Source organism: Nuphar pumila, chromosome 2 (genome assembly GCF_984573655.1).
Source record: "Nuphar pumila chromosome 2, dmNupPumi1.hap1.1, whole genome shotgun sequence".
Classification (NCBI taxonomy): domain Eukaryota; kingdom Viridiplantae; phylum Streptophyta; class Magnoliopsida; order Nymphaeales; family Nymphaeaceae; genus Nuphar; species Nuphar pumila.
Window position 1 is genome coordinate 92,936,504 of NC_143250.1, and position 12,400 is coordinate 92,948,903.

Below are 12,400 nucleotides of genomic sequence, written 5' to 3' on the forward strand. Positions count from 1 at the left end.
GAACAATCCGACCCATTTCAAGTTTTCAACCATAACCTCTGGTCTTGGTTCAAGGCAACCAAGTGTTTGGCCACAATTGCAGAGCCGTGTTTCATGGGTGTGATTTCGAATCATTCTGATTCAAAATCATAGGGTCACCCGTGACAGTGATTTTCAGGGGTTGCTGTGATTTCGAACAATTGATTTGAAATCATAGCAAGCCTGAAATCTCATGTTCGGTTAACATGAGATTTCATTCTCCTTTTGGAATCACTCTCGTGCATGTGAGAGTGATTCCAAAAGTACGTTACCGAATATGACCTAAGAAACCTTTTATCGGATTTCTGCATGATTGATTTACTAGAAATTAACACTTGGATCATGCATTTTGGATGAAAAAAATGGTATTCGGAACCTCAAAAATTTATGAAAATTGTAGACCATTGATTTTTCAAACCTTATAAAAAACATATCCATGCATCGAAATCAAATGCTCCAAGAATTGATTCCAATAAAAACAAGCGCATAGATCACACCCGTAAGGCCAGAATATAAAAAAAAACACCGAAAATCCGATAAAATGTTTCTTAGTGGGAAGGTTTTTTATTGGATAGATTTTCATTAGACTTGTGTACTATCTTGAGTACATTTCATTCTTTAGTATTGATGTACATTTTCAGTTAGTGTAAAGGTCAACGGTTTTTGCCTTGTAACTCTCATTTTAGAAAAATGAAATTTTCTTTTGTGCTTCCTCTCAACCTCTTTCTAGAGTTCATTTTCATGCTTTGACAAGGAAAACTTGGGCCTCTTTACCTTTCAATCAGGTTTAAACCTCTAAGTAAAATGGGTAGAGCCATGAGGTATTAAAAATTTTAAAGGCATGAGCCACTAAAGCTCCAACTATAGCCCTTTTACAAAAATGGTTACAATGCCCAAAATTCACATTCCCTTTAAGTTGATTAGTCCATGCAGACACACGCATCAAGATCATGCAAAACCTTCAAATTTTACATGAGATATGTCATGCACAATTTTACTTCTTTGGAATACGATGCACATGACAACATCTCTACTTGGTTCAATTCTTTGAACAAACTTGGTCAAAGACTAGTTGAACACTGGCCGTGTTTTTTAGGGCATCTTTATATAGCACACAGTTACAGTAACTGAGAGAGAGAGAGAGAGAGAGAGAGAGAGAAAGAGAGAGAGAGAGATGTAGACAATCAAAGAATTTATTTAATATTTTGAGAAAATAGAAGCTAGAAAACACAAATGAAGTGGAAAAAGAAGGGGACAAAAAAAATGAAAAGAAGCTTAGTACTGCAAGAGACTTCTCACCAAACGAATCAACATCATACAGTGTGGCAAAAACATTATACTGGCCGTGTTTTTTAGGGCATCTTTATATAGCACACAGTTACAGTAACTGAGAGAGAGAGAGAGAGAGAGAGAAAGAGAGAGAGAGAGATGTAGACAATCAAAGAATTTATTTAATATTTTGAGAAAATAGAAGCTAGAAAACACAAATGAAGTGGAAAAAGAAGGGGACAAAAAAAATGAAAAGAAGCTTAGTACTGCAAGAGACTTCTCACCAAACGAATCAACATCATACAGTGTGGCAAAAACATTCTCCTACCGCTAACGAACCAACACCGTTGGCTGCAGATGATCACGATCCTCCCGTGCTAAACTTGCCCAAGAATCCACAAAAGAACAACCAACCCAATCCATGTCTCTTCTTGGTCACTTTTTTCTCTTCTTTTATTTCATCAATGCTGCATGTTTTACCTATTTCCCACTTCCAATTGGTCCTGATTTTCCACCAGACCGTTTCCTGTCAAGTCCAGCAGATACTTGTTGTCTTTGAAGCTGGCCGCCACCGCCAGATGGTTTCCGAGAATGCAATGACCCGTTCGCTTGATTCACTTTACTAAATTCAACAAAAAAAATCATAATGCATTAGATGGGTCTAGAGGAACTGCTAGAAAAAAATTGAAAATGGCCTATCGTTTTCGCTTGAATGTAGCAATTATCTTATGCATAAAGGTGTATAAGAAAAGAAATTACCGGATATCCGGGCTTTTACTGGGCAGCTTAGATTGTGTCTTCTTGATCCTTGGGCCACCACTCTGGGTTGCACCTGTACTGCTGGGAAGATTGAATTGCCAAAGCATGTCTGCCTCAGAAGAATCACTAGTCCCAACCTCAATGTCATCTGAGTCATCCATTGTTACTGACTCAAGCCTCCTCAGCACATTATTTTCATGGATTTCTTTTCGGCTTGCCAACAATTGTTCAAACTGCTCGGGATGAAGCTTTCTCATGTCAGCAATGTATCTTTGAAAGAACATATCCGCCTGTGGACTGTTGTCTGATTCATTGTCCCAACATCTCAAAGGAGTATCATCTCCTGATTCTTGCTTATTCACCATAACCTTGTCAACCCAATCCACATATGCTGCCTCTTTCTCTTCAGCCTTCTGAACACTACCCTTCAAACAGTTATCTGGCCAAAGGGGTGAGTTTGAACCTATGGGCAATTCTTGCTGTTCAAAGCCAGGTTTCCTTGGTCTCCCAAAAGAATTGCTTTGAAACTGCAAAAAGCCATGTGAGCATACCTTCAGTGCATTTCCCAGTTTTAGAAATGCGAAACTGAATTTAAGAGTAACAACTGACTTGGCATAATATATTTGGACAGATAAGTTCCTAATTAGTGCAATACATGCATATAAACATTCTTAATGAGCACATTAACATAATATGTCTATAAACTGTAAAAATCAGGTTTGAAGCTACCAATGCAAGTTAAGAATCAAAGACACCTGAGTCAGGAACGTCCTTCTAACCCAACTTGGCTTCCAAAGTCACAGTACAACCAAGACATGAGCACTGATTCAGAAGAGCAAGCTCAAATATAACTTGGTCACAGAATAACCAGGGCAAAGACAGATTTAACAGCAGCTTTTAATGGCTCTTAATCTAAACTCTAAAAGTTCGGCTAGAAAGGGTTTAAAACAAAACAAAAAAGGGATAAAATAACAATTAGAATAGAAGACAAAGACTAAGTGAAAATAAATATTTTTCTTTAAACAAAGGGCACAATTTTCTTGAACCAGAAAAGAATGCAATAGAATCCTGAGCTATCATATGCATGTTTTTGTGAACATGCCACACAGTTACAGGGTTCTCTAATTTGGGCTCCAACCTGCAATCCAGTTACCTACAGCCTATGCCACACAGTTGCAGGACTCTTCTAACAGGGCACCGCACCCGTGTCGCACCCAGGCGGGTGTGACACTTGGACACAGCTTCCTTTGTGTTAGGTGAAGTCAACCACACTGAGGTCCATTTCTATCTAAAAGTAAATTCAGTTAGCCCTAATCAAGTCCATTTTTATCTATATTATATATATAAATACATAAATGCACACAAATACACATAGTGTTAACTTAAAACTGTTAAAAATTATGTATATATATATATATATATCCTCCCCGCACCCAAGTTTTTTTATAGTGTCGCATCGCCACATCCGCACCCGTACCCGCACCTATGTGATCTCTCTCTCTCTCTCTCTCTCTATATATATATATATATATATATCCACTTCAAGAAAAAAAGGTTGCAGGTACTTTTTGTTTAATCTGAACTTATAGATTTGTTTATATCATTGCTTGTTTACCAAAACCATGGCGTGTATCAAATCAATTTAACCAGAAAATTTGATATTTTTATAAAGTTTTTGTGCAATATGAACCATTGACATTTATCACTCTAAAACAACATCCGAAAATGAAAAATGCCTCATCTAATGTGAGTTTTCTACTAGGCAAGCTATAAAGAATATATCTACAAGTTCAGCTTAAGCAAATGCCACAGATAATTATATTGATATATTTTTATATTATATATATTTTTTATATCTGATAACTACATATTTTGCATGCATGTCCATTCACGAAAGCCAATATTACAGATAATTATATTGATATATTTCTATATTATATATATTTTTTATATCTGATAACTACATATTTTGCATGCATGTCCATTCACGAAAGCCAATATTTGCAAGCTTCATAACTGGTGCAATGAGTATGCTGTGGCTCTATGTAGTCCATTATAAGACGTTACATTAAGGAAAGTACAGCATGAATACCGCTATGTTCCCCACATCCTCCATTGGCTGTCTATGACCATTGTGGCTGCCCTGCATGTCTCCACCTTGTTGCCTTGAATGCATTGGTGATGGTGTTGTATGCTTTGGTGTCTGTCTCTCAGGACTACACCTTTTGTTCCTTGACAGATCTGGTTCTCCTTCCCTCCTTGCAAGTGCAGCCTTAAGAGAAGCAATCTGAAAAAAAAGGAATAGAAAGCACCATTATTTTTAATTTAAATAAATCTCTCTAAGATCATCTTTACTAAGCAAATATCAGAAATAATGATATAGAAGCATATCACAACCTGTTCTCTTAGCTCTCTAACTTCACCACTCTCCTTGTTTAATGTAGCTGCACCAAGCTCAACAGTGGAAACCCGTTCAGCAAATTTCAGAGTGCTGATTGTCTCTCCAATTGCATCTACTTCCGGACTAATGTGAACAAACATGAGCGTCTTTGCTTGTCCTCCTAAACAGCAAAACAAAAAAATTGTAAGAATCATATGCAAAAATATGAAGCTTAAGAACAGATTTGATTGTTGAACTGGACACGGATTTTCATCCTACCAAGTGAGTCTTGCAACAACTGGGTAAGTTTGCTATTCCGATAAGGAATATGAGAATTCTTTTGTGCAAGGGCAGCAATCACGTCACCCAAGGCTGAAAGGGACTTGTTTATATGTTGAGCTTCTTTTAATCTTTCTCCTGTGGCTTCAGATTTATCAACCCTTTCACTTCCAGCTAAATCAACAAGATGAAGGCAGCCACGAAGTATGGTCCCAGAATTTGTATCTCTTCCTTGAACATGAACTGTTAAACAACTGCAGAACATTCCCTTTGAGTTACTACTAAAAACAACAAAAATAATTAATGAAGAAGTATCAACAATTATTGCTGAAATAGTTTGAAATCCAGGTCGGTCAAGCCCAAGAATGACATGGAGAATTTCCAAACTTTGCACAAGCCTAGTTAAATTGCTTTTTTATTTTGCACAGTCAAAAAATTGGAAATTTTCATACAAAGGTCAAACAAATACCATGTCAAAGTTCATGGGATAATAGTGAATAATAGTCACTTGGCATGTACCGACTAGGTGGGTTAGTATATAGATTTTGAAAAGATTATTTGATTAAGGAAATCCATGAAACACAAATCACTGACCCAACCACCCAAGAAGTTAGATATCGAGAGAGACCAAGATCATCAAAATCTTGCCTTTGCCAGTCATGACAGTCTTTTCCAAAAATTTGCAAACTATGACATGGCATCAAAATTCCAAGAAAAAACAAATAAAGTTCCAATTTCAATAGCAATAACAAGAAGGTTATTCGGATGGTCATCCTGTCATGAAACTCATGCTAACCAGTGAATGTCAGCATGAGAAGCATCTTGACTTGAATAACTAGAAAGTCTGTGTGAATGTCAGCATGAGAAGCATCTTGACTTGAATAACTAGAAAGTCTGTGAATCAAACTCGATTTTACCTATGAGATCGGCTACTACGATCATTGAGGGCTGTTGCTCCAACTGCACGATTTCTTTGGCCAATGTTCATCAACTCAATGACCTCAGATGTTGATGTAACAGGAACCAGATTTGCGTCGGGTACATTAAATCCGTTTTGCTGAGAGTTATTACGAATTTCTAATGTATTTTCAAGTAAAGGATACAATACATGTTAGATGGTCCATGTCAAGACAAAGAAGTATGTATAAAAAGAACCGCCATAAAAAGGATATCTTCTATTGCCCTCACAAACAAGTAGATCTCTAACTTGTTCATTGTAAATTTCAATCATCTGAACAGAAATATCAAAGACAAAAGCATCTTTTCTTTGTTCTGAGATATGAAATAAATCACTTAGTGCTCGATAATTCACTCCTTGGCTTCGCAATGTTATCTGCTTGGGTCCTGTCTGAAGGGGTGAACAAGAGGTTTAGCAAGGATCAACTTCTTTAGATTTTTAAATTTCTGGAGTAATTATCAGTATCATACCATTGTGTAGGTTTTTCCCGATCCAGTTTGGCCATATGCAAATATGCAAACATTATAGCCATCCAAAACAGAACGAATCAAAGGTTGGGTATCATAAAACACCTCCTCTGCAAGCACAATCTCAAACAAGTCATCAACAAGAAGTCATGGGAGCTACAGTAAATGAAAAATATCCAAATGGTATGCTCACAACCTTGAGAAGCAGAAGGGCCGAACACTTTGTTGAAGTTAAATGACCTGCGTGATCCTTTTTCCTGTTTCAAAGGATTGGATATTGTAATACTTCCATCACCAATGTAGTCGACAGTGCTTAGCCCACTCTGCTGACCAGGTAAGAAGGGTCTCACTCTGCAGTATACTCTAATGCTACCTAAAATAGTAAAAAAAGAAAAGTTAGAGCATAACACACATCTTTAATATAAGGACCAAAAATCAACTCAGGGAGGTGGATCCACGTCAAGCGGATGACTTTTAAGTCCAAGTGATGCCCAATGAGAAGTTGCTAGTTGCTTGGGCCAACTGAACTTAGGTTCTGTTTGGATTCCGACTCAGTTGAACTTGAAACGCTTTTAATATGTTACCTTTGAGATCTTGCACTTGATTATATAGTTGACGATTTTCCTCAAGAACTTTATGATACCCTGAAGCAGCATGTGTGAGACCTTGAAGATGCCTCCCTGTTTTATTTTGAAGCATCAATAATATCCATTGCTAAGGAGGTTATTATGCTGATAAACTCGATCTAATGTAGAATACAAGAAATTACCAAGATTATAGAATTCTTCAGAGTAATTTGATTGCATAAATTGAATGCCTGCTCTAGTAGTCTGAAGTGCACACTTCAATTCCTGAATGGTCACATGAATGACAACAGATGCTTATCTTTTACCGGAAAAAGGAGCATTATGTAGAAAAGAGAAAATCATGACAAGCCATATCAATACCTTGATAGCTTTTTCTTGTTGGTTAAACAAGGTCTGCTGCTTGCGCATCCGGGATTCATTCTCTTCCTTGCTTATTGAGACTGAAGAAAAGAATTCACCTTTCTTTTCATGTTGGTCAGAAGTAATAGCCAGACCACCAACAATGTTTCCTTCAGCATCCTCCTATAATAAATACAATTAATTAATCTAGATATTTGCGGAACTCTTTGTGAAAAGCATGCATACTATATTGTAGAAACATCCCACACAATAGGATCCTTAAAATATATGTTGAAGTAAATCATCAAGTAGAACCTCTGAATCTAATATGTTTCTTCAGATATAATAAAAGCAACATTGGCAAATAAAGATATGAGAAAATACCGGTAAGCTGCCGCAAGCAGATGAAAAGGCTGATAAAATTTTAGCCTCAGAAAGTGATTTCTTGTCATCAGACATGACCAGATTCTTAAGAGCTGTTTTTATCTGTTTGGTTCGGAGAGAGATAATACAGATCAGCTTCAAAGCATGCAACCCATATCCAACATGAATGAGTAAAAGTGAACATTTTCTTAGTTTCAGAAGAATCAAGACTTAAAGAAGTTATTTGAAAGGATAACACAAGCTTGTATATCCAAACACCCTAAAAAAGCTAAAGACAAAAACATTGCTTAGAACTACTAACTCCAGGAAAGAAAATGAGAGAATTACCTGTTCGTTTTGGCTAGCAAGACGACGCTCAAACTCTTCCATAACTTTAGTTAGCATTGATTCCACAAGCTGCAATGGAGTAGCAAAGATGTTAAGTTGAGACTGTTTATAAGGTAACCTTGGTTAAGAAAAACAATGCAGTTCCAACCATCCAGTGGCATTCAATTCCATCTAAATGCACAGATAAATAGCTGCATAGAAAAACTCAGAAATTTAGACAAAAGAAGCACTCTATACAAGGAAACCTACAGTTGGGACTTCATCAGGCTTCTTGTCTGACAAAAGAGTACGAACAAGCATATCCAAGGAATGTGTAGCAGCACCCTGTACACCATATTATGCAAAGGCTATGCTCAGATTGAACAAAAGAAATTATTTCTTCATACAATATGTAGCAAACCAATGTCGTCAGAATTAGTATCGGCCCTGAATCAATTTTCAAAGCGATTCAGAGAATTGGCAGATTCAAACTCTGAACCGAATCAAGCTGAATTGGCCAACAGCAGATGACACGTCTCAGTAAAATATTTAGCATATTTTAAACCCTTTTTTGAATTAGCTTGTTGGGAATCAATTTTTGGCCAATATGATACAAATCGGTCAATTTGCAACAATACTGACAACACTGCAGCAAACACAAAGATGAATACAGGTTTGTATTATACATTGGGAAACAACTGACCTACCGCTTTAGTAGATTCCAGAGGAAGATCTACTGGGAAGCCATCTGAATATCTGCCAGCAGACTGCCCAGTCATAGCGTTAGGGTCCATTTGAGATATGTTCTTGAAAGAGTTCATGAAAGGCTCAGAGTTTTTCCCCACTCTTGTAATACATCTTCCATGGCTGGGAGGTTTCAAGCTGCTACCAAATTTCCATGACCCATTTGCTCCAGTTTGTTTCCAATCATTGTAAGATTTAAGAGCAAGAACACAATTCACAACCTTCATACAGCTCCCACCCTGAAAAGTTCAAAATCATAATGTCAAGAAAATCGTAGCATATATTTCTTTCTTGTCATTAACATTTCAAAACCAAAAAGCTTTAAAGTAAAAATAATATAATTAGAAAATGAACAACATAATCCTACCCTGAGGAGCAGAAAATAAAGCATGAAATCCATTTCCAAGGTCCTCAAGTTGAGAGTTGTGGTTATACATTTTAAGAAATCGAAAAAAAAAAGGAAGAAAAGAATGAGCATTCAGAAAGTGAAGTTACAAAGATTTTTTGGAACAATCCAAGTCCTATGTTCGCACTTAATGTCTTGCAATTAGTAATACATTATTTCAATTACCTTTCCCCCATAATTAAAAATAAAAACAAAAGAATTCTCAGGAGGACAACCTTTTAAGTTTTTAACCCATCTGTAAAAATAGGAAAGCTAGAATGACATCATAAAAGAATGTCTACACAAAATAAAAAACAAATTACAATATGATTTGTGGAACCACACCTCAAAATATCATTTCCTAACTTTTATAACCTCACCATTCTATGGGAAAATCCAAAATTTACCTACTTAAAAGACTGATGTCAAACTCTTCCCTCTGAAAAAGAAAACGTGGAACCAATATAAAGCAAGATATAAACAAAGAGCGCAGGGAATCGGTAAAATCTTAAATTATTTAAATCAAAACAGTCTCAAGACATCTGAAACCATGAATCAGATTATCGGAAACTTCAAACTTCAGAACAATTGCATTTGATATATTTTGCTCTTCTTTAGAAAAATATGAACCTCAGCATTAAGATATACCACTTGTATTCACATGAACACACCCAGACACACTCACACAACTTTTATTCAAAAATTTACATTTATTTAGTAAAGACGAATTAAACCTTTTCTAAGTCAGACGCCTCAAATGTAGGAAGCCCCATCGTTTGAATAGCAACCAGGAAATTCCTCACATTTTCGAAATACTGATATGCTGACAAAGCTGCTCCATCCGGCAAATGAACTGAATCAACCGGATTCTCCACCACCTAAACAACATCAAGGAATTAGTAACAGAAAACAGAGAGAGAGAGAGAGAGAGAGAGAGAGAGTTTGGGGATAGCCAGATTTTTCCTTCATCTACTTCTCACCTTTGGAACAGCCCCAGGTTGAACTTTATTAAGGACATTACAAAGAATCAACCCGTTCCTCAATCCTAGCAGGAATTCTTCCTCTGATGGCTCATTTGGCAGATCCCTTGATACAACGATTCCCACCATTTTCTTCAGCCATCCTGCAGCCTGATACCTTCTTGCCACTATGGAAAAAAAATTAAAACATATAGTCAAGCAAAACTATTTGGGACTCCATATCCAAATGTTTTAAATGAATCGTGGATAAAAAGAGCTCACAATTATCCAAAAGAAAAGGCTTAGAAAGCAGAAATTTGATTGCAATTCGCAAAATACGCTAATGGTTGATAAATAAATGAGAAAAAGTGAACAATGCTCATCCTATAAGATTCCCCAAAAACAATTACATAGAGATAAGCTCAGCCTCAGAACGATCACTACAGAGTCACCTGATTGTACTGGTGATATTAGTGATTCTGTAAGCAATTTATATTCTAATTTATGAGGGATATATTTCAATAAAATTTTACGGATTAGCAATTAAAGGGCCGATTTGATAGAGGGAATGTAGATGAGAAAATTCAAAAGTTAGCCACCTGACTCCTCTGCCCTCCTAGAAGCAAGATTGATATCGCTAAACCCGGCACTATGCTGCTGAAGAAGCTCTTCCACGACAGAAACACAGAACGAACTCCCTCTGTTTGAATTCCCAGCATTCAAACCCATCGTGAAGGCGAAGATTCCTTCTGATGCCATCGGTTCGATTTAACAATGGTTCCGGAAGCAGGAAAACACAAAATCTTATGACATTATGAGCCCCATTGGCAGTAAAAATAGATAAATTTATCTCTGATTAGCTGAATGAGGAAGGAAAAAAAACACTAACAAATATGAGGGAAAAGAGAAAGAAAAAAGCCAGACAAAACTCGAACCCGGAAAAGAAGAAACAGATAAATTTCGCACGAAAGGAGAACTCCAAAACCCTGAAATAACAGAGATTTGGATATTTGGCCTTCACAACACGCTAAAAACCGTATATTTTTGGGCCAAGGACTGTAGAAGTTCTGAGATATCGAAAATTTTCAAAATTGAGTGTCCAAAACACGCCATCACCACGAAGCTCCTCCGCTATATTACCCAACCTAACGCTTCCGAGAATCAGAAAAACAGGTTCAAGTCCAAGATCACAGCACGAAACAGAATAAACAAATAGGAAAAGAAGATGAATCCCGATAAATAACGAACTTCCGCGATCGACAGGTGATGAGAAAACGCTAGACAAGCAAAGATCGAATATCTCCGAGCGACGATAAAACGTTACACTAGCAAAGATCGAGCGTATCTCCGACCGAAAACCAGAGCACGAAGTAACGACTAAGGAGAATGGACAACAAGACAGTAACAGTGAAGGAAACTCGAGATAATCGCGAATTAGCGCCCCGATCGCGAGAAATCACCGTCTCCTCCCTCTGCCGAGACGGTTTCCGGCTAAAATTCCGGGAGATCCCGTCCAAAACTCGCCGTTTTCCAGTATCTGGACAAAAAATTATGGTTTTCCGAGAAGAAGAAGAAGAAGAAGAGCGTCCCTTCCCCCTCCTCTTTCTTCTTCTTCTTTTTCTTTGTTTTCTGCAGCTTTCTTTTCGGTGTTCCTTCTTCTCTTCGCTTTTCTCACTACTACGCCGTTTTGAAGCCTTTCCCTCTTCAACTAAAAAATTAGCTTTCAAAAGCGGTTTCCGAGCCTAAGTCCGAACCTACAGTTCCGAGCGCGAGCGACGTGTAAATCTACAGGGGTTTTAAAATTACGCAAATATGATATTTTAGTGTTAAAATTACACTACATTACCCGGAGTTTTATATCTCAAGGGTATTTTAGTCAATCAAAACTTAACTCGAGTACGACTCGAGATCACCGTCCTAGTATGACCAAAATTCCCTTCTAATCTTTCGTCGTTGATGGGGGGACGTCGATGGAATTTTCATCATTTGAAAGATTTGAAGTTTGAACTCACTTACGATAAAAAAATTAGACACGAGTCCTCGGGGACCACTTTTTGACTATAATACCCTTGTTCTTTTACTAGAACCCTCACCTTGTACGTGCGACCGCCGCGCATGTTTTGAAGGTTAATTGCGTAAAATACGATTAGCTGATTTAACGGGCTACTTGCCACGTGGCACGGCTCGCTTCGGAGAATTTACGTTTCCGAAAGTACCCCCCTCCGGTTTCTTGGGGACTGGATGACACAAATAGTCTCATCATTGCTCAAATTGACAATCATGACCCAGAGATTCTAAAAGACAAACGGATCGGGGTGAGAGAGATATTTCGGTTCTCCGCGTTTAGCGGGAAAACAAGGACCTTAATTAGTGATCGATGAATGGCATCGTGCCACGTGTCAATCAGAGAGACCCTACTTTCCCACGTGGCAACAGGAGAGCCCTCGGGGAATGCAGTGAGCATCAAGCATGGCTTTTCCTGAGTTTGTCCAGCCACAACGGTCATATTCGTGCGAGGGCCGCACGAGGGTTATTTTGGTCATTTCGTGCTTTGCTTCGTTTCTAA

At 37.6% G+C, this 12,400-nt stretch overlaps 1 protein-coding gene across 1 annotated transcript; it reads right to left on the minus strand.

The window, feature by feature from the left end:
* Positions 1–1,531: 1,531 nt before the first annotated feature.
* Positions 1,532–10,680, minus strand: LOC149846137 (kinesin-like protein KIN-14F). The gene is made up of 19 exons (XM_089990520.1): positions 10,434–10,680; positions 9,856–10,022; positions 9,610–9,753; positions 8,484–8,729; positions 8,017–8,091; positions 7,738–7,836; positions 7,441–7,542; positions 7,078–7,239; positions 6,900–6,981; positions 6,715–6,810; positions 6,327–6,503; positions 6,134–6,240; positions 5,885–6,053; positions 5,623–5,782; positions 4,706–4,959; positions 4,444–4,607; positions 4,139–4,333; positions 2,047–2,573; positions 1,532–1,909 (listed from the first exon to the last, which is right to left on the minus strand). Exons 1-19 carry the CDS (start codon positions 10,591–10,593, stop codon positions 1,768–1,770), a joined length of 3,228 nt encoding a protein of 1,075 aa, XP_089846646.1. The 5' UTR covers positions 10,594–10,680; the 3' UTR covers positions 1,532–1,767.
* Between the last annotated feature and the right edge of the window lie 1,720 nt (positions 10,681–12,400).

Coding starts and splice junctions, on each gene's coding strand:
- LOC149846137 (XM_089990520.1), bottom strand. CDS start 10,593: ATGGCATCAGAAGGAATCTTCGCCTTCACGATGGGTTTGAATGCTGGG. Junction 6,504..6,714: donor TCAAGTGCAAGATCTCAAAG/GTAACATATTAA, acceptor TTACTATTTTAG/GTAGCATTAGAGTATACTGC. Junction 2,574..4,138: donor AGGATGTGGGGAACATAGCG/GTATTCATGCTG, acceptor GGCTTTTTGCAG/TTTCAAAGCAATTCTTTTGG.